General features: G+C 38.1%; 1 protein-coding gene and 1 non-coding gene across 11 annotated transcripts; one reads left to right on the top strand and one right to left on the bottom strand.

Annotated features, from left to right (window-relative positions):
- Positions 1-4,897: 4,897 nt before the first annotated feature.
- Positions 4,898-9,428, bottom strand: LOC127101168 (uncharacterized). Of its 10 annotated transcripts, none has more exons than XM_051038497.1 (4): positions 9,279-9,428; positions 9,140-9,199; positions 6,668-7,225; positions 4,898-6,353 (listed from the first exon to the last, which is right to left on the bottom strand). In XM_051038497.1, the coding sequence occupies exons 1-4, from the start codon at positions 9,360-9,362 to the stop codon at positions 5,331-5,333; spliced, it is 1,725 nt and encodes a 574-aa protein (XP_050894454.1). In that variant the 5' UTR covers positions 9,363-9,428; the 3' UTR covers positions 4,898-5,330. The 10 variants fall into 10 exon arrangements, with proteins under 10 accessions (XP_050894454.1, XP_050894453.1, XP_050894459.1 ...); XM_051038496.1 differs by having other exon boundaries at positions 9,140-9,181; positions 9,278-9,428; XM_051038502.1 differs by having other exon boundaries at positions 9,275-9,413.
- An 11,734-nt stretch (positions 9,429-21,162) lies between these two features.
- LOC127109265 (small nucleolar RNA R71) lies at positions 21,163-21,269 on the top strand. Its single transcript, XR_007796594.1, has one exon. It is a non-coding gene; the product is annotated as a small nucleolar RNA R71 (small nucleolar RNA).
- Positions 21,270-26,700: the final 5,431 nt, after the last annotated feature.

Raw genomic sequence — 26,700 nt, forward strand, 5'->3', positions numbered from 1 at the left:
ACGTGGCATATTCTGTTATGCCACTGCTCATCTATATAAGAGCTTATGTAATCTTCTATTTTCAATCAATGAATATAATATTCTTCTTCCTCATTATGACTCTCTCTAGAATTCTATCATGGTATCAGAGCTTCTCTCTTGATCCAGAATTTTTTTTCCTTCCAAAGGCCACCGGCTTCAGCGGTTCATCACAGTACCAGCGGTCCCTCCGCGCTTCATCTCTAACTCTGGTCCTACTCTCACTGTTGAAAGCGATGCGTATCTGGATTGGGAACAACAAGATGCGTTAATTTCCACTTGGTTACTCTCTACCATTTCTGACTCGCTTCTGCCGAAACTTGTTGATTGCAAGCATTCATGGCAGATATGGACCGAAGTTCATCGTTACTTTGCAACGCTCCTCACGACGAAGGCGAGACAGCTTCGCTCTGACCTTCGTCATCTTTCCAAAGGTGCGCTCACTATTGAAGCGTTCATGTTACGTGTTCGTGACCTCAGTGAGTCCCTCATCTCTGTTGGTGATCCAGTACCTTTACGTAACCTAATTGAAATTGTTCTCGATGCACTCCCTGAGGAGTATGATTCAATTGTAGCTGCGATTAACAGTAAGGAAGAGCTTAGCTCCTTGGATGAACTTGAGGCTTGTCTTCTTGCGCATGAATCGCGCCTTGACAAGCATCGTAAGGCTATTCTCACTGAACCGGTGTCAGTCAATCTTGCGCAAGCATCGCCGGCGCCTTCGTCATCTCCAGCTGACTCTACCTCTCTTACTTCAGACGCCTTTCCTTCCAGTACCAATCACGTCACTGCGCAAGCTGAGAATACTAACTCTCAGCACAGAGGTGGCCGGTCAAGTCGTGGTGGAGGCCGTTTTGGTCGAGGCGGTGGCCGTTCTGGTAAATCTCAGTGCCAGATCTGTCACAAAATTGGTCATGATGCGTCTATTTGTTATCACCGGTACACACAGTCCATGCCATCTGCTTTCTCTGCTCCTCGTATTCCTTTCAATCCATTCATGATGCAGACTCGCCCTCAGTATCCTCCCTCTTTTGGTTATGCTGCTCCTGGTTATGCTGCTCCTCGACCTTCAGCACCTCGTGCTGCTACACCACAAGCGTTTCTTGCCACTTCAGATCCTTCGTTCAACAATCAACTGTGGTTTCCTGATTCTGGCGCATCTCACCATGTCACACCTGATTCCACAAATCTGTCTGACATTCAATCTATGACTGGTTCTGAACAAGTTTATATGGGTAATGGCCAAGGTTTGTCAATTAACTCTATAGGTTCTCTTCAATTCCCTTCACCTAACACCACTCACATGCCACTCACCTTACATAATTTACTTCATGTCCCTCATATCACCAAAAATCTCATGAGTGTTAGTAAGTTTGCTCAAGATAACTGTGTTTTCTTTGAATTTCACCCTTATTTCTGTCTTGTCAAATCTCAGGATTCTTCTAAAGTCCTTCTTCAAGGAGTGGTAGGAGCTGATGGTCTGTACAAGTTTCATCTTCCTGCTCCTCCTGTGCCAAAATCTCTGTCTAGCCTTAACTCTAGTGTTGTCTTTAATGCTTCCAATAAGCTCTCTAGCTCCCTTTGTAAATCCTCAATGGATAATTCTGTTTCACCTGATTGCACTCCTTGTAATGATCTTACATTCATTAATAAAAGTGATTCTTCTTCTGAAAATTTGCCTACTGTTAATTCTGCCACTGCTTGTAATTCCGCTTTACCTATTTCTCACTCTAAATATACTTTGTGGCACACACGTTTAGGTCATCCTCATTATCATGCTCTCACTGAAGTGTTAAAATTATGCCATATTCCTGTTCCTTCTAAACCTCTCAATGACCTCTGTACTGCCTGTTGCCTTGGCAAGTCTCATAGGTTACCCTCCTCCCTTTCCTCTACTGTTTATACTCATCCTTTTGAGCTGGTTGTTTGTGACCTATGGGGACCTGCTCCTGTCACTTCTTCAGGTGCTTACACCTATTTCCTCACGTGTGTGGATGCTTTTTCCAGGTTTGTGTGGGTGTTTCCACTCAAACTAAAGTCTGATACTCTAACTCAGTTTGTTCATTTCAAGTCCATGGTTGAGCTGCAATTCAATTGTACAATAAAAACTGTCCAAAGTGATGGAGGTGGTGAATTCAGACCCTTCACCAAATACCTCACTACTCTTGGTATTTCTCATCGTTTCACTTGTCCTCATACTCACCATCAAAATGGCATAGTCGAACGAAAACATCGTCATATTGTTGAAACCGGGCTTGCCCTTCTAGCTCACTCTCAATTGCCTCTCAAGTTTTGGGATCATGCTTTTGTTACTGCTGCCTATCTTATTAACTGGCTACCTAGTGTCTCCCTTGGCAACCAATCACCTTACTTTAAGCTCCTTCACAAAGTCCCTGACTACTCTCATCTTAGGGTTTTTGGTTGTGCATGTTTTCCTTTCCTCCGTCCCTACAATTCTCACAAAATGGATTTTAGGTCACAAGAATGTGTGTTTCTTGGTTACTCTTCCATTCATAAAGGGTACAAGTGTCTTTCCCCCACCGGGCGTATCTATATTTCCAAAGATGTTCTATTCCATGAAACCAAATTTCCGTATGTGTCTTTATTTTCCTCCATAGCCTCTCCTGCCTCTAAGTCTTCTTCTTCCCCTCTCTCATCGTGTTCTTTTCCTACTTTATCTGCCCCTCTCTTTCCTCTTACAAGTGTTAGCTCTGCTCATAACACTCCTAATGCTACAACTTCTTTACATCATGCTTCTCCTAATTCTTTACCTAACACTCCTACTGCTACAACCTTTTCCAACTCTGCTCATAACACTCCTCCTGCTACTACTTCTTTACATCATGCTTCTCCTAATTCTTTACATAATGCTTCTCCTGCCACCTCTCCTGTGACTCCTGCCCTATCCTCTCCTCTTACTCCTCTCACCTCTGATCCTGCTGAAGCTAGCACCATTTCTCCTTCCTCTCTCCCTGCTAGTATTTCCTCTGTACCTTCTGTCCAGCCTTCAGCCCCTCCCCTTAACTCTCACCCCATGGTCACTAGATCCAAGAATGGCATTGTTAAACCTAAACTTAAACCCACTCTTTTACTAACACATATGAATCCCACCTCTGTTAGACAAGCCTTGGCCACTCCCCATTGGTTTCAGGCCATGAAAGATGAATTTCAGGCACTTTTGAAAAATCAGACTTGGGACTTGGTGCCTGCTTCATCAGCTAGGAAACCCATTGGTTGTAAATGGGTATTTAGGGTGAAGGAAAACACTGATGGCTCCATCAATAAATTCAAGGCCAGGCTTGTTGCCAAAGGATTTCATCAGAAAGCTGGTTCTGATTTTACTGAAACATTTTCCCCTGTGGTAAAACCTGTTACTGTCAGAATTGTCCTAACTCTTGCTGTCACTAACAGGTGGCCTATACAACAGATAGATGTTAACAATGCTTTCCTCAATGGCACTCTAGAAGAGGAGGTTTACATGCAGCAGCCTCCGGGGTTTGAAGCAGCTGACAAAACTCTTGTATGTAAGCTCAACAAAGCCATTTATGGACTCAAACAGGCACCTAGGGCCTGGTTTGACAAGCTAAAAAGGTCTCTGATGCTCCATGGCTTTACTGCCAGCAGATGTGATCCTAGCCTGTTCCTCTTGAACAAGGCCACCTTAACTATCATGGTCTTGGTTTATGTTGATGATATTATCATCACTGGGAATTCTGCCACCTTTATCACAAGCTTAATTCATCAGCTCAATTCTGATTTTTCTCTTAAGCAGCTTGGCAAGTTGGACTACTTTCTGGGCATTGAAGTCACTCATTTACCCAATGGTTCACTGCACTTGTCTCAAACCAAGTATCTCACTGATCTGCTATCCAAAACCAACATGCTGAATTCCAATGGCATGCCCACCCCCATGGTTTCAACTTCCAAACTCTCTAAAATTGGCTCCAATGCTGTCTCTGACCCCACTCAGTTCAGGTCTGTGGTGGGTGCACTTCAGTATGCCACCCTCACCAGGCCTGAAATTTCATTTGCCGTTAATAAAGTATGCCAATTTCTTTCCAATCCCTTGGAGGAACATTGGAAAGCTGTCAAACGTATTCTACGATACCTCAGTGGCACTCTGCATCATGGTTTACTAATCCAACCTGCCTCTCCTCATCAACCATTGTCTCTTCTTGGTTTCTGTGATGCTGATTGGGCTTCAGACCCAGATGATAGGCGTTCCACCTCAGGCGCTTGTGTTTTCCTAGGGCCTAACTTAGTGTCATGGTGGTCTAAAAAGCAACAATTAGTTGCTAGGTCAAGTGCTGAGGCAGAATACAGGAGCATGGCTCAGCTGGCCTCTGAAATGCTTTGGGTGCAATCTCTGCTTCAGGAACTTCATTGCAGGTTTACTACCCCTAAGCTCCTATGTGATAATCTCAGCACAGTGACACTTGCGCATAATCCTGTTCTGCACAACAGAACAAAACACATGGAGCTCGATATCTTTTTTGTAAGGGAGAAGGTTCTCTCCAAGCAGCTGATAGTTGAGCATGTCCCAGCTCAAGACCAGTGGGCAGATGCCCTGACCAAACCTCTTTCTGCTGCTAAATTCCTCCCTCTCAGAGACAAATTCAGGGTCATCAGCAAACAACAACTGTCTTCTACACTGCCAGCTTCTACGAGGGAATAATAGAGTAGTAGTGTAGCTGAGTCTTAGATATAAGTTTGTTATAAGTTTGTTATGTTGTTGTGCTGACGTGGCATATTCTGTTATGCCACTGCTCATCTATATAAGAGCTTCTGTAATCTTCTATTTTCAATCAATGAATATAATATTCTTCTTCCTCATTATGACTCTCTCTAGAATTCTATCAACTTGTAATCACACAAAAACAAACTCTTGGTAATCACACATTAATAAAACATCAGTCAAACTTATAAACAAATTGAAAAAATAGTAGAAGAGAGTATCACAAATATTTAAGCATAATAACAATAAAAAGTAACTAAAATGTAGATAATAATCAAATAGCACCACAAACCTTTGACTATTTGCTGCTACTTTTAGATAATCTCAAACTGTATAAATATCACAATGATGATTGTTATTGTGTTGATGAGAACGAATAAATGAGAGTGGTTGTTGTGATGACGATGAGAATAAAGGAGATGAGGAATAGATGAGACAAATAGAATTGAGAAAAGAAAATGAGGAGATAGTGTGTACACATGGGTAGTGAAATGATATTGTTTCGTTCGGGAACCAGAAATAGATGTTTCCACTTCACGAAGGAATAAAAAATGCTGGTGCTTCTCACAAGTTGTTTTTACTGAACATCGCAGACAACTATAGAAGAAAGTAAGGGATCAGATGCTCCACTAATATAACCACCTTTACTTTTTACATTGAGTAGATAATCGACAGCTCTCTGTGTAATAACCTCACCAGGGATTAATACTGGTATGCCTGGAGGATATGGACATATAAGCTCACCAGAAACCTTATCAATGCTCTCCTTCACCATTACTTTTCTTTTACGTGCAAAAAATGCATCTCTAGGGATCATTTTCCTGATTATATCATCAAAGGGTGCATGATCAGTAAGTTCTCTGTCTTTAGGTTGCTGAATGGAAGAACATGTTCCAGCTAGATGCTTTATTCCCGATAAAAGCCTTTGGACATGGTCCCTACAAGTACCAAGGTTAAGGGCATAAGTGATAGATTTATTCCCAATGAGTTCACATACAATTCCAAAATCCCTGTATAAGATTTCATCTGCTTCGTAACCTGATAAACCAAGCTCCCAAAAACCTACAGTAAGCCACAATGGATCCTTAGCAGGAAAATTTGGAAAGTGTGAATGCTCAAGCACTGAGATGCCAGGGATTCGTTTTAGCAAGCTCTTTGCTTCATTTGCTAATTCAATCGATTCGTTGAATATAACATCAGGGCTTTCACTAAGTTGAGCTCTAGCAGCATCAAGGGAAGCCAAAAGCAGGTAACTAGGACTTGTGGATTGGAGAGTTTGGAGACACATAGATATTGTTTCCTTATCTACAATGTCGCCTGACACGTGCAGCATAGATGACTGAGTAAGAGAGCAAAGAACCTTGTGGGTAGACTGTACGATCAGATCAGCACCTTGCTGGAGGGCTGACCTAGGCAGTTCAGAATGAAATCCTAGATGTGCACCATGAGCTTCATCAACGATCAAAGGAATTTTCCGAGAATGACACAAATCGGAAATGTCACTCAAGTTACTGCAAATACCATGATAAGTGGGTGAAGTGATGAAAACTGCTGCTGCTTTTTTGCCTTCCAATTCTAGTTCCTGGATAGCATTCAATACCTGCAAGCAACACCAACCAAAGAAGAAGAAGAAAAAAAGAGAGAAAGAGAACAGACTTAGATAGGATTACCAGAAGAGTCAAATCTGAAAAGAATATATAATATCAATTTCGAGGACAGTAAAAAATCATGTACTCAAGAAATAAAACAAAAAACTCATCTTTGTTAGAGTTAGAAAAATTAATTTAGATTGGTTTTCTAATGAATACGACAATTATATAAGATACCAACTGCTATTTTAGCATACCAGTTTCTATTTTCGCGTATTTTTTGTGAATGTAGCCATAATGTGATAGTGTATAATATCTGAATTACCTGTAATGGAGTGACACCACCTGCGATGTCCCAATCATTTTTATAGTCAGGAACAATGTATTTAGGCACTGCACCAGATAATACCATGGCAGAGGTAGCTGATAAATGACAATTCCTAGGAAGAATCAGAAATTCCCCTGGTGAACACGTTGCCATAACTGCTGCCTGGATCCCACAAGTAGTGCCTCCAACAAGAAACCATGTCTGTGATGCTCCAAACAGTTTGGCTGCTTCTTTTTGTGCTTCTAATATGGGGCCTTGAGGATAAGAGAGGTTATCAAGTTCCGGAATGCTGGGAATATCATAAGCAAATGGTCTTATTCCAATGATTTGAGTCAATGAAGCAGGGGCGGCATGGCCTCTGTTATGTCCAGGAAAGTGAAAAGAAGCAGCATTTTTTTCAGCTGAGGCTTTCAATGCACTGACTAGAGGAGGTAGACCTCTCTGCGGGAGCTCTGATGAATTGCTGCATTCATTGGGGTTGTTTATGATAGATGATGTGCTCGCCATCCCAATGTTCTCGTTTTGCCTGCATTCAGGCAGTGCAATGCTTCTTTCCTGTAAAATAGTTTAAAGAATTGCTACTGCCTGACAAAACCCAATGCTGTGAAGGAACGTGTAGGTCATAATGAAGCAGTACTTATGGACAAGCAACATTTCATTTTAGTTCAAGACTAGCTACACCAAAGATCAACTTACACCCCTATCTTTTTGCCTTAGTCATGATGAATATATTCATACAAAGTACATTTAAGAGTCAACACCAATGCATGCTTTTGCAAAAGATATAGTCCTACATGAAGAGTCGTGAGAGGAAATAAATGGGAGGTTAGAGATTAGCTTTAGCGTTTATTTGATAAAATGCAAAATCAAGGCAGTACTACATGTCAATCTGAAGTTCGTGTTTGTAGCTTCATGAAAGGCGCGATGAAATTGCATTTAAAGATGCTTTGGAGGTGGTTTGTCACGCTAACAAACACACACTTAGAATCATATGGATTCCATTTGAGTAGACGAAGTATAAAATAAATGAATTGTAAGTTTGTCCAAATGAGAAATCCACCTTGACCGCGTCTTTAAATTAGAGACCATACCACAAGTCACACAACCTAAATCCTTGAGACTACAATACAAAATGACGGAAACCATCGTATTCAAGCTGGTGGTTGGAATGGAGGAGGGTCTCCGATGTTTATGCGATAAAAATGTACCACTCATACTCAAGTTAAAGCAAGAATTTATTGTATAACTATAAGACCAACAATGTTGAATGAAACGGCATGTTGGGAGAAAGAAAGTCAACACGGAAACAAACTCAATGTAGCATAGATGAAAATGTTGTGTCAGATGAGTAGAACAACTGGATTAGATGAGATTAAGAATGATGGCATTAGAGAGAGTTGGAGTAAAACTTATTGAAAAAAAGATGGTTGAAGCTTGACTTAGATAGTTTGGACATGCGGTTTGAACATGCGGAGGAGACTTGTAGAATTCCATAGTAAGGAGACTAAAATGAGATGGTGAGCAGCCTTAGTAGAGCCCTGTTTGAATAAACAACTTAATTAGACGTTTAAACCTTATTTTATATCTTGGTATCAGAGTAGTCAATAGCTACATTGGCACTATATCGGGATAGCGGAGCGGAGTAGAGGCAGACCGCTATGGGAAGAGCCTTAGCGGTATAAATACTATAGCGGCTGCTATAGGATAAATAGCGGGATAGCGAAACGGAGCAGTTTCTGGCCCGCTATCCTTTTCCCTCCGGAAAAATCAAAATTACTCCTTAAACTTAAAACGGTATAAGGGTAATTTTGGAAAAAAAAATCAATTAATTTTGAGTTAAGACTCCTCTCTCATCTCTCTATGCACTTCGATCTTCCCTCTCAAACGTGATCTCCCCTCTTGCTACATTGTTTCTTTATTTGATTTATGAATATTTTTATGGGTTTAAAGTTATTTATTAAATTTACAATAATATTTCTTTATAATTATTATATGTAATATTTCCAAAAAAATAATCAGCAAGTCAAGTCAATCTGCTATATACTACTCTACTTGGTATAAGCCCTTTGTGAGACATTTTAGAGAGATTATATAAACAAATATTATAAGCTGTTTTTAACTGTGAAAACAACTTATAACTTATACGACTTTAGTTTGACTTTATTTTATCAATAATTTATAGACATCGAGACTCTGGTTATTATTATAATCAAATTTGATTTTTTTTACATAGACTAAATATATTATTTTACATAGACTAAATATATTAGCAGTTAAATGTATAAAAAAACTCAAATTTACATTTATTATTTATATAAAAAACGATTAATTAAATTGCTTATCGAAATCTAATTGAAATACTATATATGATGATAAAATAGTACAATATGATTGAGAGATAAAAAGAAAAGATTGGAAGCAGAAGTAAACAAGTAATAAGAATGGAAAATGAAGAGAAGTGAAGGGAACCTGAAAGCAATAGGATAGAATCGTTGGCAAAGGTTTGAAATTAAATCTGTCGGGAAATTCCTGCAAAGGGAAAAATGAAAATGATAATGAGAAGTGAAAAGTTAGAAGCGGAAGGAGAATGAGAAGAGCACTTACTTACTGAAAAATGGGAAGGTGAAAGCCAGTTTGTATTATTGGGAGTGAAAGGGGGCGACAATGGAAGTGAGAGTGAAGCATACACCATTTTCTTCCACTTTTTCCACTACAGCTTGCTATTCTTGCGGTTATTACCATCGGATAAAAGGATAAATAATATAATGAAGTTTTATTACTATGACAAAATATTGATATATGTGGTATTTTAAAGAAAACAGTTAAAATAAAATTAAAATAAAAAATTTAAATAAAATAAATAAATAATTAATTAATTGGACTTGACGGTTTGCTAGGGTTTTTGACGATTTCCGATGGCGTAAGTCAATTTTCTAATTCTTAATGTATGTTCGGTAGTCCTTATCTAATAAACAAATCTTAAGATCGAAAACAACCGGAGCTCGTGATATCACTTGTTAGACGATAGGCCTAACTCTAGAGGGGATTGAATAGATCCTAAGTTAAAAATTTATTGGAAAATTTTGATTTAGACTCTAGCACCTCAAAAATTCTTGATCAAAGATTGATCAAGTCACAAACAATGTCGCTTCAATTCATCTGTTGTTATTCCTTCCTTGCACGACCTCTTTGTCTCAAGGCTTTCACCCGGCTGAATTAATCCCAAGCGCACACTTGTTGAACACAAGATTTGTCAACACGATTCATCGCTTCACGCTACTCCCTTGCCGACACACCCGGTCTCAAGGCTTTCACTCGATCGGATCCGAATTGCACAATCTTGTCCAGAATCTTCAAACCCTAAAGATCTTGAAGGAAAAACCCACCTCGATTTTCTTATTTGAATCCTTCAAAGATCACAACCCAATATTCTTGGTACAACAAACCTAATTGGACGTTATCAATCTTAATCTAGATGGCACCCAATAAAATAATTATTATGTGTAGTTTGATTGTGTGTATGCATAGATTGAATTGAAGATAATGAGATGCTTTGGATTCATGTAGGTTTAACTCACTCTAGAAACCATACTAGAGAATGATGCATGTATCAAGTATTTATATGTGTAAGACTCATAAGAAGCAAAGGAATGCAAAAGGAATGAAAACAAATGCATTTTTTCAAAAAAATTTAATCAATAGGTCGACCTATATGAGTCATGTATCGACCTATTCAAGTCATGTGTCGACCTGTTGAAAGCATGTGTCGACCTGTAAGGTTATGTGCTACCTATAGGTCGACCTGAAGGCTCGACACATGAGACAAAAGCTACATATTTTAATACTGCAACGTACGTGTCGATCTATACCATCTATGTGTCGACCTGAAGTATAAAAAGTCATATATAAGTCAACCTGTAGTCATATGTGTCGACCTATAATGAAGATTTTTCACTTAAAACTAAGTTTCTCATGCTCAACACAATAGTTTGATTCACAAATGCTTTCCAGACCATTTGCAACAATGTTGACATGCTTCCTAATGCAAGAATGCTAAAATGCACAACTAGACTCAGATGATACCGTCCAATGTACATAAACGTTATTTCCTAGTTTTGACATCATGCAAAACATATCTAAACGGAATAATGCACTCACATACTCACTTTTTTATGATGGCAAAACTTGAGATAATGTGCTCTTGTTCATGAAAAGCTCCCCCCGAATCGAATTTGCCGATTTAATCGATTGGACCAGAAATCGGAGGTGAATCTGGTCCAGTCAACGTTTAAAAATCGTCAGTGAATCAAAATCTGAGTAAAACTGAAAAAACTGGATTGAACCGTTCAAACCAAATAACTGGAGCTTGTTTTATAAAATCGTCTGATTAAAATAAATGCATCAAATTGATTTTTTTTTAATTTTAAAAAAGTTTAATATGTCAATATCAAAACTTAAGACACTCCTCCAACACAAAAAATAATTCTTTTTTTTTACAACCATACAAACTTCTAAATTCTATCAATTTGTTGTAGTTTTTATTTCAACCACACTACATCATCATCACGTCGTCTCTTTCAAACATAATCACACTGTACAATTCAATATTGATTTTCGATATTATTTATCTTTATCAATTATAAGTTGTTGGTCGTCGTTCAACTCGAAATTTTTTATTGTTGTTCAATTAAATATGTTATCTCTGTTAGATCATTTTGATCTCGCTTCTTCTTGAATGAATTAGTATTTTCATAAAAAAAAAGTATGTTGTATTGTTTAGTTTTGATAATTCTAACTTATTTAATTTAGGTATTATTAATTATTTGAGTTTTATTTTAGTTATTATATTCTATTATTTTAATTTTGGTTTGAATTAGTTTAATTTATTTTAGTGTAATTCTTTAATTTATTTAAATTATTCTTAAATGAAGGTTGAAATTAAGTGTACAATTATGTTGTGTTATTACATGTACTATTGATATTGTTGTATTATATTTGTAATAAATTTATGAAATGTTTATTTTATTAAGTTGTAAACATATAATTATGTGTGACTATATCTATGAAATCTAGTTTCATATTATTAATTTATTTAATAAACGATTCGACCGTGGGTTTAACCGGTTAAATCAATTGTATTTTAAATCGATTCTTTCATCGGTTTGATCTCCGATCAGATTTTAAAAACGTTACTTAGGAATAAAACAATTGGAATTATGAAAGTTATGGAAATCATTTCATTCCAAATAGCATTTATTCTTGGAAATACTAGATAACCCCACCTTATGCAAACCAGTTCGAGTCATGCTATTATAGCTCAGCCTAGTTCTTTTACTCTTATTTCACCTGTTTTCATTCTAGCGAAATCACATTAAGCCCTTTATCTTTTCGCGCACATAGTGGAGTAACCGGTTAGCGATTCTGATCCCCTTTTAGTTAGAAGTTCTGGTACATAAGTTGGATAACTTCTTTATTTAGTCTATTGCAAATTGCGGGGGATCGGACCGTAGTCCGCCCTACCAAGTTCAGCACCAGAAACCGCTGAACCAACTCACAATGGATCGTTCATACCATGTTTTTGTAGGGTCCGCAACCTTTGGATTAAATGATTGGGTAAGGATCACCTAACTTAATTAGTGCATTTCCTGATTTTTAATATGTTGTTTTGGGAATCATCCACTTGTATTCATCGGCTCTCCACGTAGTTTGCTATTAAGACGGTGTCGACTTCTCGTATAAACTACTCGGAGTTACTATAGAACTAAAAGTTCAAGGAATTGGTAAAATAGGTACTTAACCTGATCTAACATGCTGAGGTTTTTAGAGTGTTGGGGCGGTAATAATTTTGTCTTAATTTCACTCAAGTTTTATAAAATAGGGAACCTTTTTACTTATTTAGTGTGTTGAATTTTGTTATGGCTCAAGAAAATTGGGGGGAATAGATAATAAAAAATTTCACACTAGGGACTTGACTTAAAATAATTTTTTTTTTTTGAAAGGGAAATAACATACTTGAAAGGGAAATATTGAAAGGGAGATAAACATAACTGAAACAAAGTTGTCCCCCTACACTTAAATAAAACATTGTCCCCAATGTTTCAAGAAAATCGAAAAAAAGGAAAAATAAATAGAATCCAAACTCAATTATGCCTGCGTCCTCTTGTTCTCGGACCCGGTGATCGTTCACGTACTGCCAAGTCATCAAACCGGCTAAGCAAGTCAGTGAACCTCTGGTCGGTTATTGCATTCCTCTCTTGTTGTTGTTGTTGCATCTGGCGCATCAATTGCATTACTTCGTTATTCTGCGCATGCATGGCATCAAGCCGTTGGGCTTGATGTTCAATAGCATCCATGATGTCATCATTTGTTGCAGGCCTTCTTCTTCGACGACGTCGGGAGGATGGACCAGCTACATTATCGGAAGGAATATGTGGGACAGACTGTTGTTCAGGACCTTGATCACCTTGCTCCATTTCATCAAACTCGTCTGGGGGCGGGTTTGCTTGTGTAGGCATGGTAGGTTCAGGAGCATTCAGATCGTAGATGAATCTGTTGGAGTTAGTGACATCGATGAGCGCAATGTTGGGCATAACGACGCTTGGGACTTCTTGATTATTCACCATAAGATACTAATTTCCGCCGACCCTATTTTTGATTAAGCGGCAGGAGCGACAATAGCTGATATCCATAAACAGGGGTGACAAAGATTGCAAATTCTGAAGTCAGTCTCCTAGATTTAAACCGAGTGCGATGGTGGTTATTAATACTCCAATCACAAAAGGTTGACTGCCTCGAGCACACAGGGTACGGAAATGGTGAAGTAAGAAAGAGGCGGCGTTTACCTTTGTATCTGCTGAAAAGATGCAGTGTAGGAAGAATAATTCTTTCGTGTTGACTTTGTTGTTGTTGGCTCTTCCAAAGATGGTGTTTTGCAAAATGCGGATAAAATACCGGATAGTGGGGTTGTGTATGTGTGAAGCAAGTAATGCATCCCAATTTGTGGTTTCCACACCGAATATTTTTCCAAAAAGGTCGAATGCGTTCGTGTTCCACTCTGAGTTTGGAGGGATTCTTGGGTGGACGTCGTCTCCTACAGGGAAATGTAGCATGGCACTCAATTGGTCCTGAGATAGTGAGTACTCAGTGTTGAACATACGGAATTTTGCGACACCGGTTAAGTACTCGTCTTCACCGGTTGGAGTGGAGTATGAATAAGAGCTTAAAAACTCCAAGGTGAGTGATGGGTATGTTGCGTGATTTTGTGTGCACAAAAAAGTTAAATCGGATAGCCGAAGCAGCCATTGCACACCTTGAAGTAATCATAATTCTTGTAAGCAATTTAAATCTGGGTACCTGGTAGATATGACACCGCGTTGCTGGAACCGAACGAACTGCTCCCATTGATAGTTACTATCTTCAGATCGGAAAATAATATTTCCGAATTGCACTTCTTGATGTTGGTTCTCCACCATATTGATCGGTAGGTAGAAAAAAGGAGAAAGGAAAAGAGGAGGAAATGTTTTTGTATAGAATGGTTTGTTGGAATGATGTGGTGTAGGAAGAAATGTATTGTAGGTATTTATAGGAAGAGTTTTGAAATTGGGAAGAGGAGTGGGTGAGAAAAAATTAATGTGGATGAAGGTGAGTGGAATGGAGTAAAGAGGTGAGTTGAATGGGGATAAAAATGAATTAAAATGGGGGGTAACGGTCATGACCATAACGGTCAACAACATTTACGAGGAAACAAGTTGTCACGCTCGTGACAGCAAGCGTTACGGGCGTTATGGGGTGCGTGGCGACCGTGACATCATGTGTGACGATCGTCACACTTCTGGGGTTTGCAACGGTTGTGACAGCATGGTGGCAGCATGCATTGGCTAAAATTTGTGACAAATTTTGTTTTATTATTATTTTATTATTTTATTAATTTTTTATTATTTCATTTTGTTATTTTATTTTAAGTTGCCATAAATGCTACTTTACTATACCATAGAATATTTTTTTCTCTCTAATAAGCCATGTAGGTAGTAGCATACAATATATATCACCATTGGTAATTTTAGACAATGCATAAAATAAAATTTAATTTAAACAATAATGCGAGTAACTTCATAAAAATAAACATAATGTAATATTTGACTGAAAAATAAAACATGCGAAAAATAAATCCTAAGATTAAAAATACGGTCAAACGAAACTATAAATTTCCTAAGACTAAAACTAGTTAACTCCAATTCTTCTAGCCACTTGTAGAATCTCTCGTTGGAGGAGCAAAGGAATTGACACGGTGTAGCAACTCGTGAAATTGATTTGTCATTCTACTCATGTATTCCAAAAATTCATGTCCCATCTTAGTTAACTATTCTCTAATGGCATCTTGTTCTGACATCAAGGCTTGAATAGCGGTATTATAATCAGTTCCGGGCATATGATGTCTAAAATCAGGTATTGTCGATTCTACGGACGGGATAGGATGAGGTGGAGAGGCAGCATCATGGTAACCAGTTGGTGTCTGCGGATCAGACTCAGCATAAGGAATCTGGTTGTCAGGAATCTCATAATCTTGGATGGTTTCAACAGATCTAACAGAAGAAGGCATTCCATCCAGGTTGTAGAGCCAATTATTTCGGTTATGGACACTAGTCATCGGGCTAGGCATGGTGAATAGGTAAAAAGCTTGGTTGTTAATTAATAGTTCAAACTCTTCAGGTCCAAGGTTTCCTATAAACATAGTGTTGAAAAGGAAAAGTATATTCATAGGCTGAATACCACAAAAGGGTTCAAATCAAGCATGGGTTGGCGCAATCCAATAGCATTAGCAATCATAGTTATCAATCCTCCTATTTGAATCGGTGCACGGTCATCTTGAATAAGGAGGTTAAAACTCGCCAACATATAAGTGGCACCAATCACTGGATGATTTTGGGAAGCACAAAATATTATGAAAAGTTCATCACGTGATACTGTGGTAATGTTTGATCTTTTCCCAAAAAGAGTGTGTGCTAGGATCTTGTGGAAATAACGAAAAGCTGGGTTATGTATGTTTCCAGAAAGAAACTCATGTTCCTCAGGGTCGCCATTTCCTGTCAAACTTCCCCAAAAATGCTCAAGCTCTCGATATTCGAAGAGGTCTTCTTGGCTCATGGTGAATGTGTCAAAAGAAGTAGGGAACCCTAAGAGGTTGGTAAATTCTCTAATGTTATACTGATACTCCATATTGAACATCTTGAATTGAATGAAACCTCGGTTTATTCCTTTTCCATGGTTCGGTAAATAAATCAGGGAGCTAAGGAGTTCTAGAGTTAGCCTCCGGTAAGTAACAAATTGTCTTCGAATAGGAGTGGTTTCCCACCCTAATTGATTCAGCAGATATAGGACACTATCTCTTAGCCCAAGAACGGTCATTGCACAATCATCAGCATAAAAATTTGGGTGCATCTCTCTCTCAGCAAGTTCTTCAAATTTTTGTCTCTGAGCTCTCCCTCGGAATTTGATACCAATGCGATCAATATGTCCCATTAGGTTAGTGTTAACTAAAGAAAAGAAAAACAAGAATTTAGTCAGGATTTGGCCAGATGCCGAAGGAAGAAAAGAAGAAAAATTTAATAAAATAAAGAAAATGAAGAATGAAAACTGAGTAAAATCAAAAAGATTAATCAAAGAAAAATAAAAATTTGTGGGTTGTCTCCCACGAAGCGCTTTGTTTAATGTCGCAAGCTCGACATAAAACTATTAGATGTTAATCTATTAATTTTGGAGACAATACGTCTAAGTGCAGAACCTGCGAGTCTTCATTGTTCTCAGCATAATGATAATGTTTTAGACGCTGCCCGTTTACGATAAATGATTCAATAGATTTTCCTTTAATTTCTACAGCCCCACTAGAAAAGACATTAGTGACTTGGAAAGGGCCAAACCACCTAGAGCGTAGTTTTCCTGGGAATAACTTAAGTCTAGAGTTAAACAATAGGACTACATCGCCTTGTTTGAAAGTTTTCCTTGATATACGTTTATCATGCCATTTTTGCGTTCTTTCCTTGTAGATTCTGGCATTTTCGTATGCATCTTGTCTAAGTTCCTCTAATTCGTTTATATCTAGAATTCGCTTTTCACCGACGGCCTTATAGTTTAAATTTAAATTTTTAATAGCCCAATAGGCCTTATGTTCTAACTCCACTGGGAGGTGACACGATTTACCATAAATAAGCTTAAATGGGGTTGTTCCTATGGGAGTTTTGTAAGCGGTTCGATATGCCCATAAAGCTTCGGGTAATTTTGATAACCAGTCTTTCCTCGATGTAGCGACAGTTTTTTCCAATATCTGTTTGATTTCTCTATTAGACACTTCCACTTGTCCACTAGTTTGAGGATGGTAAGGTGTTGCTACTCGATGTTTTACACCATACTTAAACAATAATTTTTCGAGTATCTTAGATATGAAATGAGATCCACCGTCACTGACGACTATTCTTGGGACACCAAATCTTGGAAAGATTATATTCTTAAAGAGTTTAATTACTACTCGTGTGTCGTTTGTTGGAGAAGCTATAGCCTCAATCCATTTGGATATGTAGTCAACCGCTACGAGTATGTATTTGTTACCAAAAGAAGGTGGAAAAGGTCCCATGAAATCTATTCCCCACACATCGAAATTTTCTACTTCCAAAATGCCTTTTTGTGACATTTCGTCACGTCTAGATATGTTTCCTGTGCGTTGACACCTATCGCATTTCTTGACAGCGGTATGTACATCCTTCCATATGTTTGGCCAATAAAGACCGGCTTGTAGGATTTTAGAGCAGGTCTTGGATGTACTTGCGTGTCCACCATAAGGAGCGAAATGACAATGTTGGATTATACTTTCTACCTCTTCTTCAGGTATACAACGACGGAAAATACCATCGAAGCCTCTTTTGGAAAGTAAAGGGTCGTCCCAGTAGTAATGTTTTATGTCATGGAAGAATCGTTTCTTTTATTGGTAGGATAAATCAAGTGGAACCACTCCGGCGGCTAAATAATTGACAAAATCAGTGTACCACGGTGTAACGCATACATCCAAGGTGGTCTTTACCTGTTCGTCAACTCTATTTTCTTCCAAATTAGCTATAAGTTTATCGTACGAGAAATCATCGTTGATCGATGTTCTTTCCGGTTCCAGGTTTTCGAGTCTAGAGAGGTGATCTGCTACTATGTTTTCAGTTCCTTTTTTATCTTTGATTTCCAAATCAAATTCTTGTAGCAACAAGATCCAGCTTAGGAGTCTAGGTTTAGCGTCCTTTTTTGTTAAGAGGTACTTAATGGCAGCATGATCAGTGTAAACGATTATTTTAGCTCCGACCAAGTAGGAACAAAATTTATCTAGTGCAAATACTACTGCTAAAAGTTCTTTCTTGGTCGTGGCGTAATTCATTTGCGCTTCATCTAGAGTTCTACTCGTATAATATATGACGTGAAGTTTTTTATCCTTTCGTTGTCCTAAGACAGCGCCTACGGCGTAGTCACTTGCGTCACACATTATTTCGAAAGGTTCGTTCCAATCCAGGGTCTGCATTATGGGCGCGGAGATCAATTCTTGTTTAAGTGTTTGAAATGCTTCTAAACATTTATTGTCGAAGATGAATTCAACGTCTTTCATTAATAATCAGGTTAAAGGTTTAGTTATTTTAGAGAAATCTTTAATGAATCGTCGGTAAAAACCGGTATGTCCTAAGAAGCTTCGTATTTCCCTCATAGTTTTCGGAGGTTGAAGGTTTTCGATTACTTCTATTTTGGCTTTGTCTACTTCAATTCCTCTATTTGATATGATGTGTCCTAAAACAATTCCTTCTTGTACCATAAAGTGACATTTTTCCCAATTAAGTACTAGATTTACTTTTACACATTGTTCTAGAACTCTTTCTAGGTTTTCAAGACATTCCTCGAAACTTTGCCCGCATACAGAAAAGTCATCCATAAAGACTTCCATGATGCTTTCGAGAAAATCGGCGAATATTGCCATCATGCACCTTTGGAAGGTTGCAGGAGCATTGCACAAGCCAAACGACATTCGTCGATAAGCGAAGGTACCAAAAGGACATGTGAACATTGTCTTTTCTTGGTCATCAGGATGAATTGGTATTTGAAAGAAACCTGAGTAACCGTCCAGATAGCAGAAATGAGAATGCTTGGCTAGTCGTTCTAACATCTAGTCTATGAATGGTAAAGGAAAATGATCTTTTCGGGTTGCTTTGTTTAGCTTTCTATAATCAATGCACATTCTCCATCCCGATTCAATTCGTTTGGTTATAGTTTCTCCTTTTTCATTTTCGATCACTGTTATACCTCCTTTCTTTGGTACTACGTGTATAGGACTAACCCATTTGCTATCGGATATAGGATATATGATACCTGCCTCTAATAACTCCATTACTTCCTTCTTCACCACCTCACTCATGATCGGGTTTAGTCTCCTCTGATGTTCCCTAGAAGTTTTACAGTCTTCTTCTAGCATGATGCAGTGCATACAAATAGAAGGACTTATCCCTTTAAGATCGGTGATGTTGTATCCTAGTGCGGTTGGATATTTTCTTAAGATATGTAGGAGTTTTTCGGTTTCAAGTTTTCCTAGGTCTGCATTGACTATTACTGGTCGTTCAAGTTCTAGGTCTAGGAATTCATATCTCAGATTTTTGGGAAGTGTTTTCAGGTCGAGGGTTGGTTTCTTAAGGCATTGCGTAGGATCTGATGTTATTGCTAAACATTGGTTCAGTCTGTCTTCTACATGATAGTCGGACAATTCGTCATTTTCTAATTCTATTTCTTTTATGCATTCATCGATGATATCCATGAAGTAACATGTGTCTTCTATTGCAGGTGCTTTCAAAATTTTGGAAAGAATAAACTCAATTTTCTCTTCTCCTACTTCGAAAGTGAGTCGTCCTCGTTTTACGTCTATGATAGCACCGGCGGTTTCTAAGAAGGGTCTTCCCAATATAATGGGGGTAACTTCATCTTCTCTTATGTCTATAATTATAAAATCGGTGGGGATGTAGAATTGACCTATGCGCACGAGAACGTTTTCAAGAATTCCTACGGGATATCTAACGGAACGATCTGCTAATTGCACAGACATTTTAGTTGGTCTTAATTCTCCCATTTCAAGTTTCTTGCATATGGACAAGGGCATAACACTGATACCGGCTCCTAAATCGCATAAAGCTTTGTCTATGACAAATTTTCCTATATGACAGGGTATAGAAAAACTACCAGGATCTTTAAGTTTAGGAGGCATATTCTGGATTATTGCGCTACACTCAGCAGTGAGTGTAACGATTTTGCTATCTTCAAGTTTCCTTTTATTAGATAAAATTTCTTTTAAGAACTTAGCATATGAGGGCATCTGTGTAATAGCTTATGTAAAAGGAATTGTGACGTTTAATTGTTTCAGTAGGTCAACAAATTTTTTAAATTGGTCCGCGTCTTTGGTTTTAATTAGCCTTTGAGGATAAGGGATAGGTGGTTTGTAAGGTGGCAGAGGTACATAAGGTTCTTTGTTTTCTACGGTTTCCTTATTACACTCTTCCTTTTCCTTAGGTTTACTTTCTTCCTCAGTTGACTTTTTAGAGTTTTGGTTCTCAATCCTTGGGTCAGATGGTCCTTCTACCTCTGTACCACTTCGTAATATAATTGCATGAGCGTGGCCTTTCGGGTTAGGTTGGGGTTGTCCAGGAAATGTACCAGTTGGGGAAGCAGTAGGCGCTTGTTGTTGAGCTACTTGCGAGATTTGTGTTTCCAGCATTTTGTTATGGGTAGCCAGGGCATCTACTTTACTTGCTAGTTGTTTAATTTGTTCGCTAGTGTGTACATTCTGGTTTAAGAACTCTTTATTGGTTTGCTGTTGAGAAGCTATGAAGTTCTCCATCATGATTTCCAAATTGGATTTCCTAGGAACGTTATTGTTAGGTGTAGATGGGGTCGGCTTTTGATATCCCGGAGGTATAGCTGGAGCTTGACTGGGAGTTTGACCTGGTGCGTATAAAGCATTATTACTTTTATATGAAAAATTAGGATGGTTCTTCCAGTTTGAGTTATAGGTATGCGGGTAAGGATTTCCTTGAGCATAGTTCACCTGCTCTGTTTGGATTCCTGTTAGGAGTTGGCAATCCGTAGGCGTGTGACCTTGAATTCCACAGACTTCGCAGTTTTGAGTTACTGCAACCACGGTGGCTGGAGATGATACATTTAAACTTTCAATTTTCTGGGCAAGAACATCCACTTTTGCATTAACATGATCAAGGCTACTTATCTCGTACATGCCCCCTTTTGTTTGAGGTTTTTCTACCATTGTTCGGTCGCTTCCCCACTGATAATGATTTTGGGCCATGCTCTCGATAAGTTGATAAGCGTCGGTGTAAGGTTTATCCATAAGCGCACCACCGGCGGCGGCGTCTATTGTTAACCTTGTGTTGTACAAGAGACCATTGTAGAAGGTGTGAATTACTAACCAGTCCTCTAAACCATGGTGTGGGCAAAGTCGCATCATGTCCTTGTATCTTTCCCATGCTTCGAAAAGAGACTCGTTGTCTTTTTGCTTAAATCCATTTATCTGGGCTCTCAACATAGTTGTTTTGCTTGGAGGAAAATATCGGGCAAGAAAGACTTTCTTCAACTCATTCCATGTGGTGACTGAGTTGGAAGGAAGAGACTGAAGCCATCTTCTAGCTTTATCTCTTAACGAGAAAGGAAAGAGACGAAGTCGAATTGCCTCTGAAGTGGCACCATTAGCTTTAATAGTATCAGCGTATTGGACAAATACGGATAAATGAAGGTTTGGATCCTCGGTAGGATTTCCAGAAAATTGATTCTGTTGCACTGCTTGCAATAGCGAAGGTTTAAGTTCGAAGTTGTTCGCTTTGATTGCGGGTGGAGCAATAATCGAATGCGGCTCATCCTGCGATGGAGCAGCGTAATCTCGAAGAGCACAAGCTAGTTCGGCCATCGCTGGTATCGTCGAAGGAAGGAGATTTTTGAGATCAGGAATTTCGATTGGAGGAAGATTGTTTCTAACACGATACTCCGGAATTCGTCGTAATAATCGGAGATATCGTTCAACGTCGTTGATTCGTAAGTAGTACGGCTCGCCTTGTGAGCGAGTGTGTGGCATACAAATCAACGAAAAAGAAGGGAAAAAAATAAAAATTGCCTTAGTCTCTACAGCGTAACAGAAGAGTTACGATATCGACTAAATAAAAGTCCCCTGCAACGGCGCCAAAAACTTGATCGCGACTTTATGAGTCTATCGGGGTACTAACTGCAAGTGCACAGTCTAATCGCGTAGTTTTAAAAGATATCGATCCCACAGGGACTTAATGAATCGATATACCGTTTTTCTAGGGTTATTGCGTAAAGCTAAGGCGGATGATACTTTGATGATTAAGGTGAAAAGTAAAACTAAATTTGGATCTAGATTAAATATCAAATAACACGGATATCGGTATGTAGTTCGTCGTAATTAGGGAATCAAATCTTCGTTGGTCTTTTTCTTAATTTTAAAATAAGTCTTTTTAGTAGACACTATCAATTAAAAGTCTTTTCCTCAAACTCTCGCTCTGTTGAATTAGACTATGACTTTATATGTTAACGTACGCTCTCACTATTTCGTTAAATCTAAAATCACTTTTGAAAATAATAGAATCTATGGAAACTCTTTTTGAGAAAATACTAACCGTTTAAACACCCTCGTCTCAAACTCTCGCTCTGTTGACTTGGATTATATGATAAAACTTAAATGCTTAACTCTCGTCCTCACATTTAACTTTTAAAAATAATTTTTGAAAATAATTAGAATTCAATTAACCTTAAAAATTGTTTTCGCCCTGATTTAATGTTAATGTTCAATTTACACTGTCCAGTTAAATGCTCAAACCGTCGTTCTATTGATTTTAACTTTTGTATGTCTTTTACTCTCGTACAAAAACCTTGGTATTAGCTTTGTAAATTGAGACCAGAAAAAGAGTGACTATATTTTGAAATAAATTTAAACCAACTCAATTTTGATTCCTTTATTCCGCTTACTTTACATACCAATATCTAAATTAATTAGCCGGACATGCTAAACACGCATAAACAATAATCATGCATAAATACGGCCATATCAAACCAACAATATATAAACAGCAGAACAAAGCATATGTAAATTAAAACAATAAATCAATTAATTAATGAACCTTGAAAATTACTAGAAATCTGGATTTTAACTCCTAGCTTCGATGCTCGAACACTCCACCACAAGTCGGTTGGATTTGTTCTTCACAATTCTCGATCAGACAGGAAAGTAAAAACGAGGAAATAAAATACTATGATCTGACGTAAGGTTAGATCCAGTAAAAATTACACAATAGTCTCCGGTGTAGAAACTATCGTGAGAAAATAAACTGAATGCTTCGGAAATTAACTAGAAAAGAAAAGGAAATAAATTGCTTGGAAGTTTAGAGTGCTGGAAAATATTGCTGTAAAAATTGCACGGAGAAGAGAGAGTGCCTCAATTGGATCTTTCTAGGTCTATTCATATTCACCTCCAAAATAACTGTTTCCTTGAATTGGTCTTCCGTGTGGTTCAAAGCATGCATGAGAAAATTTAGGGGAGAACGTTCCTTCTGTTACGCACGTCAATCCTAAAATATAGGATGAAATGTGTGACGTCCGTCACACTATGTGTAACGGTCGTAACACTAGGTTTTGGGGCGTGACGCTCGTCACATGCTTGTGGCGGTCGTCACAACCATTTTCTTTGTTCCAAACGTGGGCTGGGCTTTGGTGCTTCAGCTCGCTGCTTTTCTTAGAAAATCCTCTTTTTGCACCCCTCTTCTTTCTTTTTCACACGTGCTTTAAATAATGATACCTGAAATAAATAATAAGAAAATACCGAGTAATATCGAATAATATAAAATAAATTGACTCAAATAGCGATCTAATTTAATTAAATCAAGTCTAAAAATGTGATATAGTTTCATGTTATCAGATATGGTAAGTTGATGTTTTATTTTAACAGTTTTGGATGGTCCTTGAATCAAACTAATAGGCCTCTTAAGAACACTCATGACATATAGTTTATAATACAAGCTTTTTGCCCCTCATAATCCATAAAAGCATGGCACGTCCGTTTTCTCTTATAGGCTAAAGATCCTAAATGATTTGCAATATTTTACAAGAGCTTTGATGGTGTAATCCTTCAACGTTTCAACCAATATTTTTTTGGGGTCATCATTGGTGTATGAGAGTTCAAAATACAGCAGGTGGGTACAATTGTGTTCTCATTCTTTTTATCCTTTACACTATCATTAAAGATAAATGTTTGATGCATGAAAAAACTTCACCATAATTAGAAGGCATTCTACATAGAAGCTGTGTTGAAAACTTCCCCATGGAAAAATGGAAGAGAGTTCAATAATACACTTACTTTAGATGTGTGCATGCGTGATTGATTGTGTTATTGGCATTATATGAGCATTATGTTTGTTTTGTGGCAACCACATTACATGTATTATGCTTTTGTGCCACTTATGATGTTGTTGTTTGCTCATTGTGTTTTGTTTGTGGTGTGCTTATGTTGCTAAGTTTGTATTGCACATCTTGTAAGTTTTGAAAGAGTTATTTTGCCAAAAAAATTCAAAGATGGGATTGTTATTCCTTGTGGATTTGCTACATTATGCAAAACAAAATGGAGTGTACAAGATGTTTTGTTGAATAAATGAAACATGTGGATCAGATGTTCTAGTATCTGTGCAACATCTGACCCTTGTCAGCAGGCCTAAGTGGATATTGTTTTGAATGTAATTTCTTGTTGGGTTTCATTCAGATTTGTTGTTATCTTTTAGCAATGCAGTAATTAGATTTGTTTGACAAATTAAAAGAATCAAATCAAATCAGTTAAATATTTAAATTTGAATACAAACAAATCAAATCTTTTATTGGAAGTTTTTTGAAAAACAAATATTAACTAAATCTTCTACAAATCTAGGCGTGATCTCTTCATTAATTTCCCATTGGATAAAATCTCGGATTTTACATTGCAATTTAATGAGACTCAAACCTAACGTTTGAGGTGTGTAAGTATTGAAGATATTTGTGTTAGGGTTTCTATTTATGAGTCTTTTGTTTGTGTTGGTGTTTGTGCACCACTCTAGCACCTGAATTCATATCAAAAGACATAGAGTTTGGTTTGTTAGTTAAGTTGCAATTCATTATTCAATATTCTAATTACTGTTTTAATCACTAGGGTTAGTCATTGAGAGAAAGTGAGAGGGGTTCTCAAATTTAGGGAGAATCCAAAATTGAAATACATGGGCAGAATTAAGAAGATGGACATTGAACATGGGGTTGTTCATCTAAGACACTTTGTACTAATTATATTGAAGAGTGAATTACCTTTTTTGGGTTAGATGCCCTCAAGGCGAGGCGTTTAGATAATTTTTCTGACGAGACTCTAAGTCCATCAAGCGAGACATTTATATGACCCTGTCTATTGGGACTATAAGTTGATTTCTTCCAAGCGAGGCATTTAGATGATCTTGCCTGACAAGACTCTAAGTTGAGTCCCTAAAAAAGGGGGGTTTAGATGAGCATGTATGACAAGACTCTAAGTTGAGTCCCTATAGGCGAGGTGCTTAGATGAAAATATTTGGCGAGAATCTAAGACCCTTAGTGTGAGGCATTTACTTGAGCTTGTTTGACGAGACTCTAAGTCCCTCAGGCAAGGCATTTAGATGAGTCTTTATGACGAGACTTTAAGTTCTAAGGTGAGACATTTAGGGGAGCATGTTTGAAGAGTCTCTAAGTTAAGTCCCTCTAAGCGAGGTGTGAAAATGTGCATGTGTGATGAGACTCAAAGTCCCTAAGGTGAGGCATCTAGGGGTACATATCTGATGAGACTCTAAGATGAGTCCTTCCAAGCAAGGCGTTTAGATGTGTTTGTATGGAGAGACTCTGAGTTCCCTGGGCAATGTGTTTAGATAAGATTCTAACAAGACACTAAGTCGAGTCCCTTTAGGTAAGGCGTTTAGATGAGTCTGTCTGACAAGACTCTAAGTCCCTCAAACGAGGTATTTAGATGATCTTGTGTGATGATACTCTAAGTCCCTTAGGAAAGGTGTTTAGATGAGCTTGACTGATGAGACTCTAAGTTGAGCCCTTATATGCGAGGCATATAAATGAGCATGTCTGACGAGGATATAAGTCCCTCGAGCGAGGTTTTTAGATGAACCTTTCTGATGAGACTCTAAGTCTCTCGGGCGAGACATTTATATGAGTCTGCCAGACGAGACTCTAAGTCGACTCCCACCAGGAAAGGCGTTTAGATGAGCATACTTGATAAGACTCTAAGTCCCCGATCCGAGGAGTTTAGACAAGCATGTATGATGAAACTCTAAGTTCCCTAGGGGAGGCATTTAGATTAGAATGTCTGATGAGACTCTAAGTCCCTCAGGCGAGGCGTTTAGATGAGACTCTAATTCTAGTCCCTCCAGGCAAGGAGTTTAGATGAGCTTGTCTGATGAGACTCTAAGTCCCTTAATAAAGGCTTTTAGATGAATCTGTCTGACGAGACTTTAAGTGGAGTCCCTCCAGGTGAGGCATTTAGATGATCTTGTCTAAAGAGACTCTAAGTCTCTCAGGCGTGGTGTTTAGATGATCCTGTTTGACGAAACTCTAAGTCCCTCAAGCGAGGCATTTAGATGAGTGATCCGCTGTCGCACGCGGATCAAAACGAGTAGTTTTTCAAAAATGTAGTTTAACGACAAATTGACTCAAATATCGTTCTCAAGGATTCTTCTTTAATTAATCTACCGATAGAACAAAAAGGGGGGTGGTTGGTTTAGATTCGAAAAAGTGATTTTTAAAAGTGATTATAAAATAAGCTGACACGAACCAACTTACTGCATCATCTTCCGACTTATCATTGATTCTTATAAAATTCCAAATCCCTAACGGGTCTGCTCCTATTCGATTACAATTACCATTAACAAGCGTAAAGGAAATTATGCGAGTAATATTCC

The sequence above is a fragment of the Lathyrus oleraceus genome, chromosome 7 (genome assembly GCF_024323335.1).
Source record: "Lathyrus oleraceus cultivar Zhongwan6 chromosome 7, CAAS_Psat_ZW6_1.0, whole genome shotgun sequence".
Classification (NCBI taxonomy): domain Eukaryota; kingdom Viridiplantae; phylum Streptophyta; class Magnoliopsida; order Fabales; family Fabaceae; genus Lathyrus; species Lathyrus oleraceus.

What these genes read in the sequence shown, in the direction of transcription:
- LOC127101168 (XM_051038496.1), bottom strand. Translation starts at nt 9,412, where the DNA reads ATGGTAATAACCGCAAGAATAGCAAGCTGTAGTGGAAAAAGTGGAAGA. An exon ending in TTCTATCCTATTGCTTTCAG is followed by an intron (nt 7,226 to 9,139) that starts GTTCCCTTCACT and finishes ACTATTTTACAG; the next exon opens with GAAAGAAGCATTGCACTGCC. An exon ending in GTGGTGTCACTCCATTACAG is followed by an intron (nt 6,354 to 6,667) that starts GTAATTCAGATA and finishes TGTTGCTTGCAG; the next exon opens with GTATTGAATGCTATCCAGGA.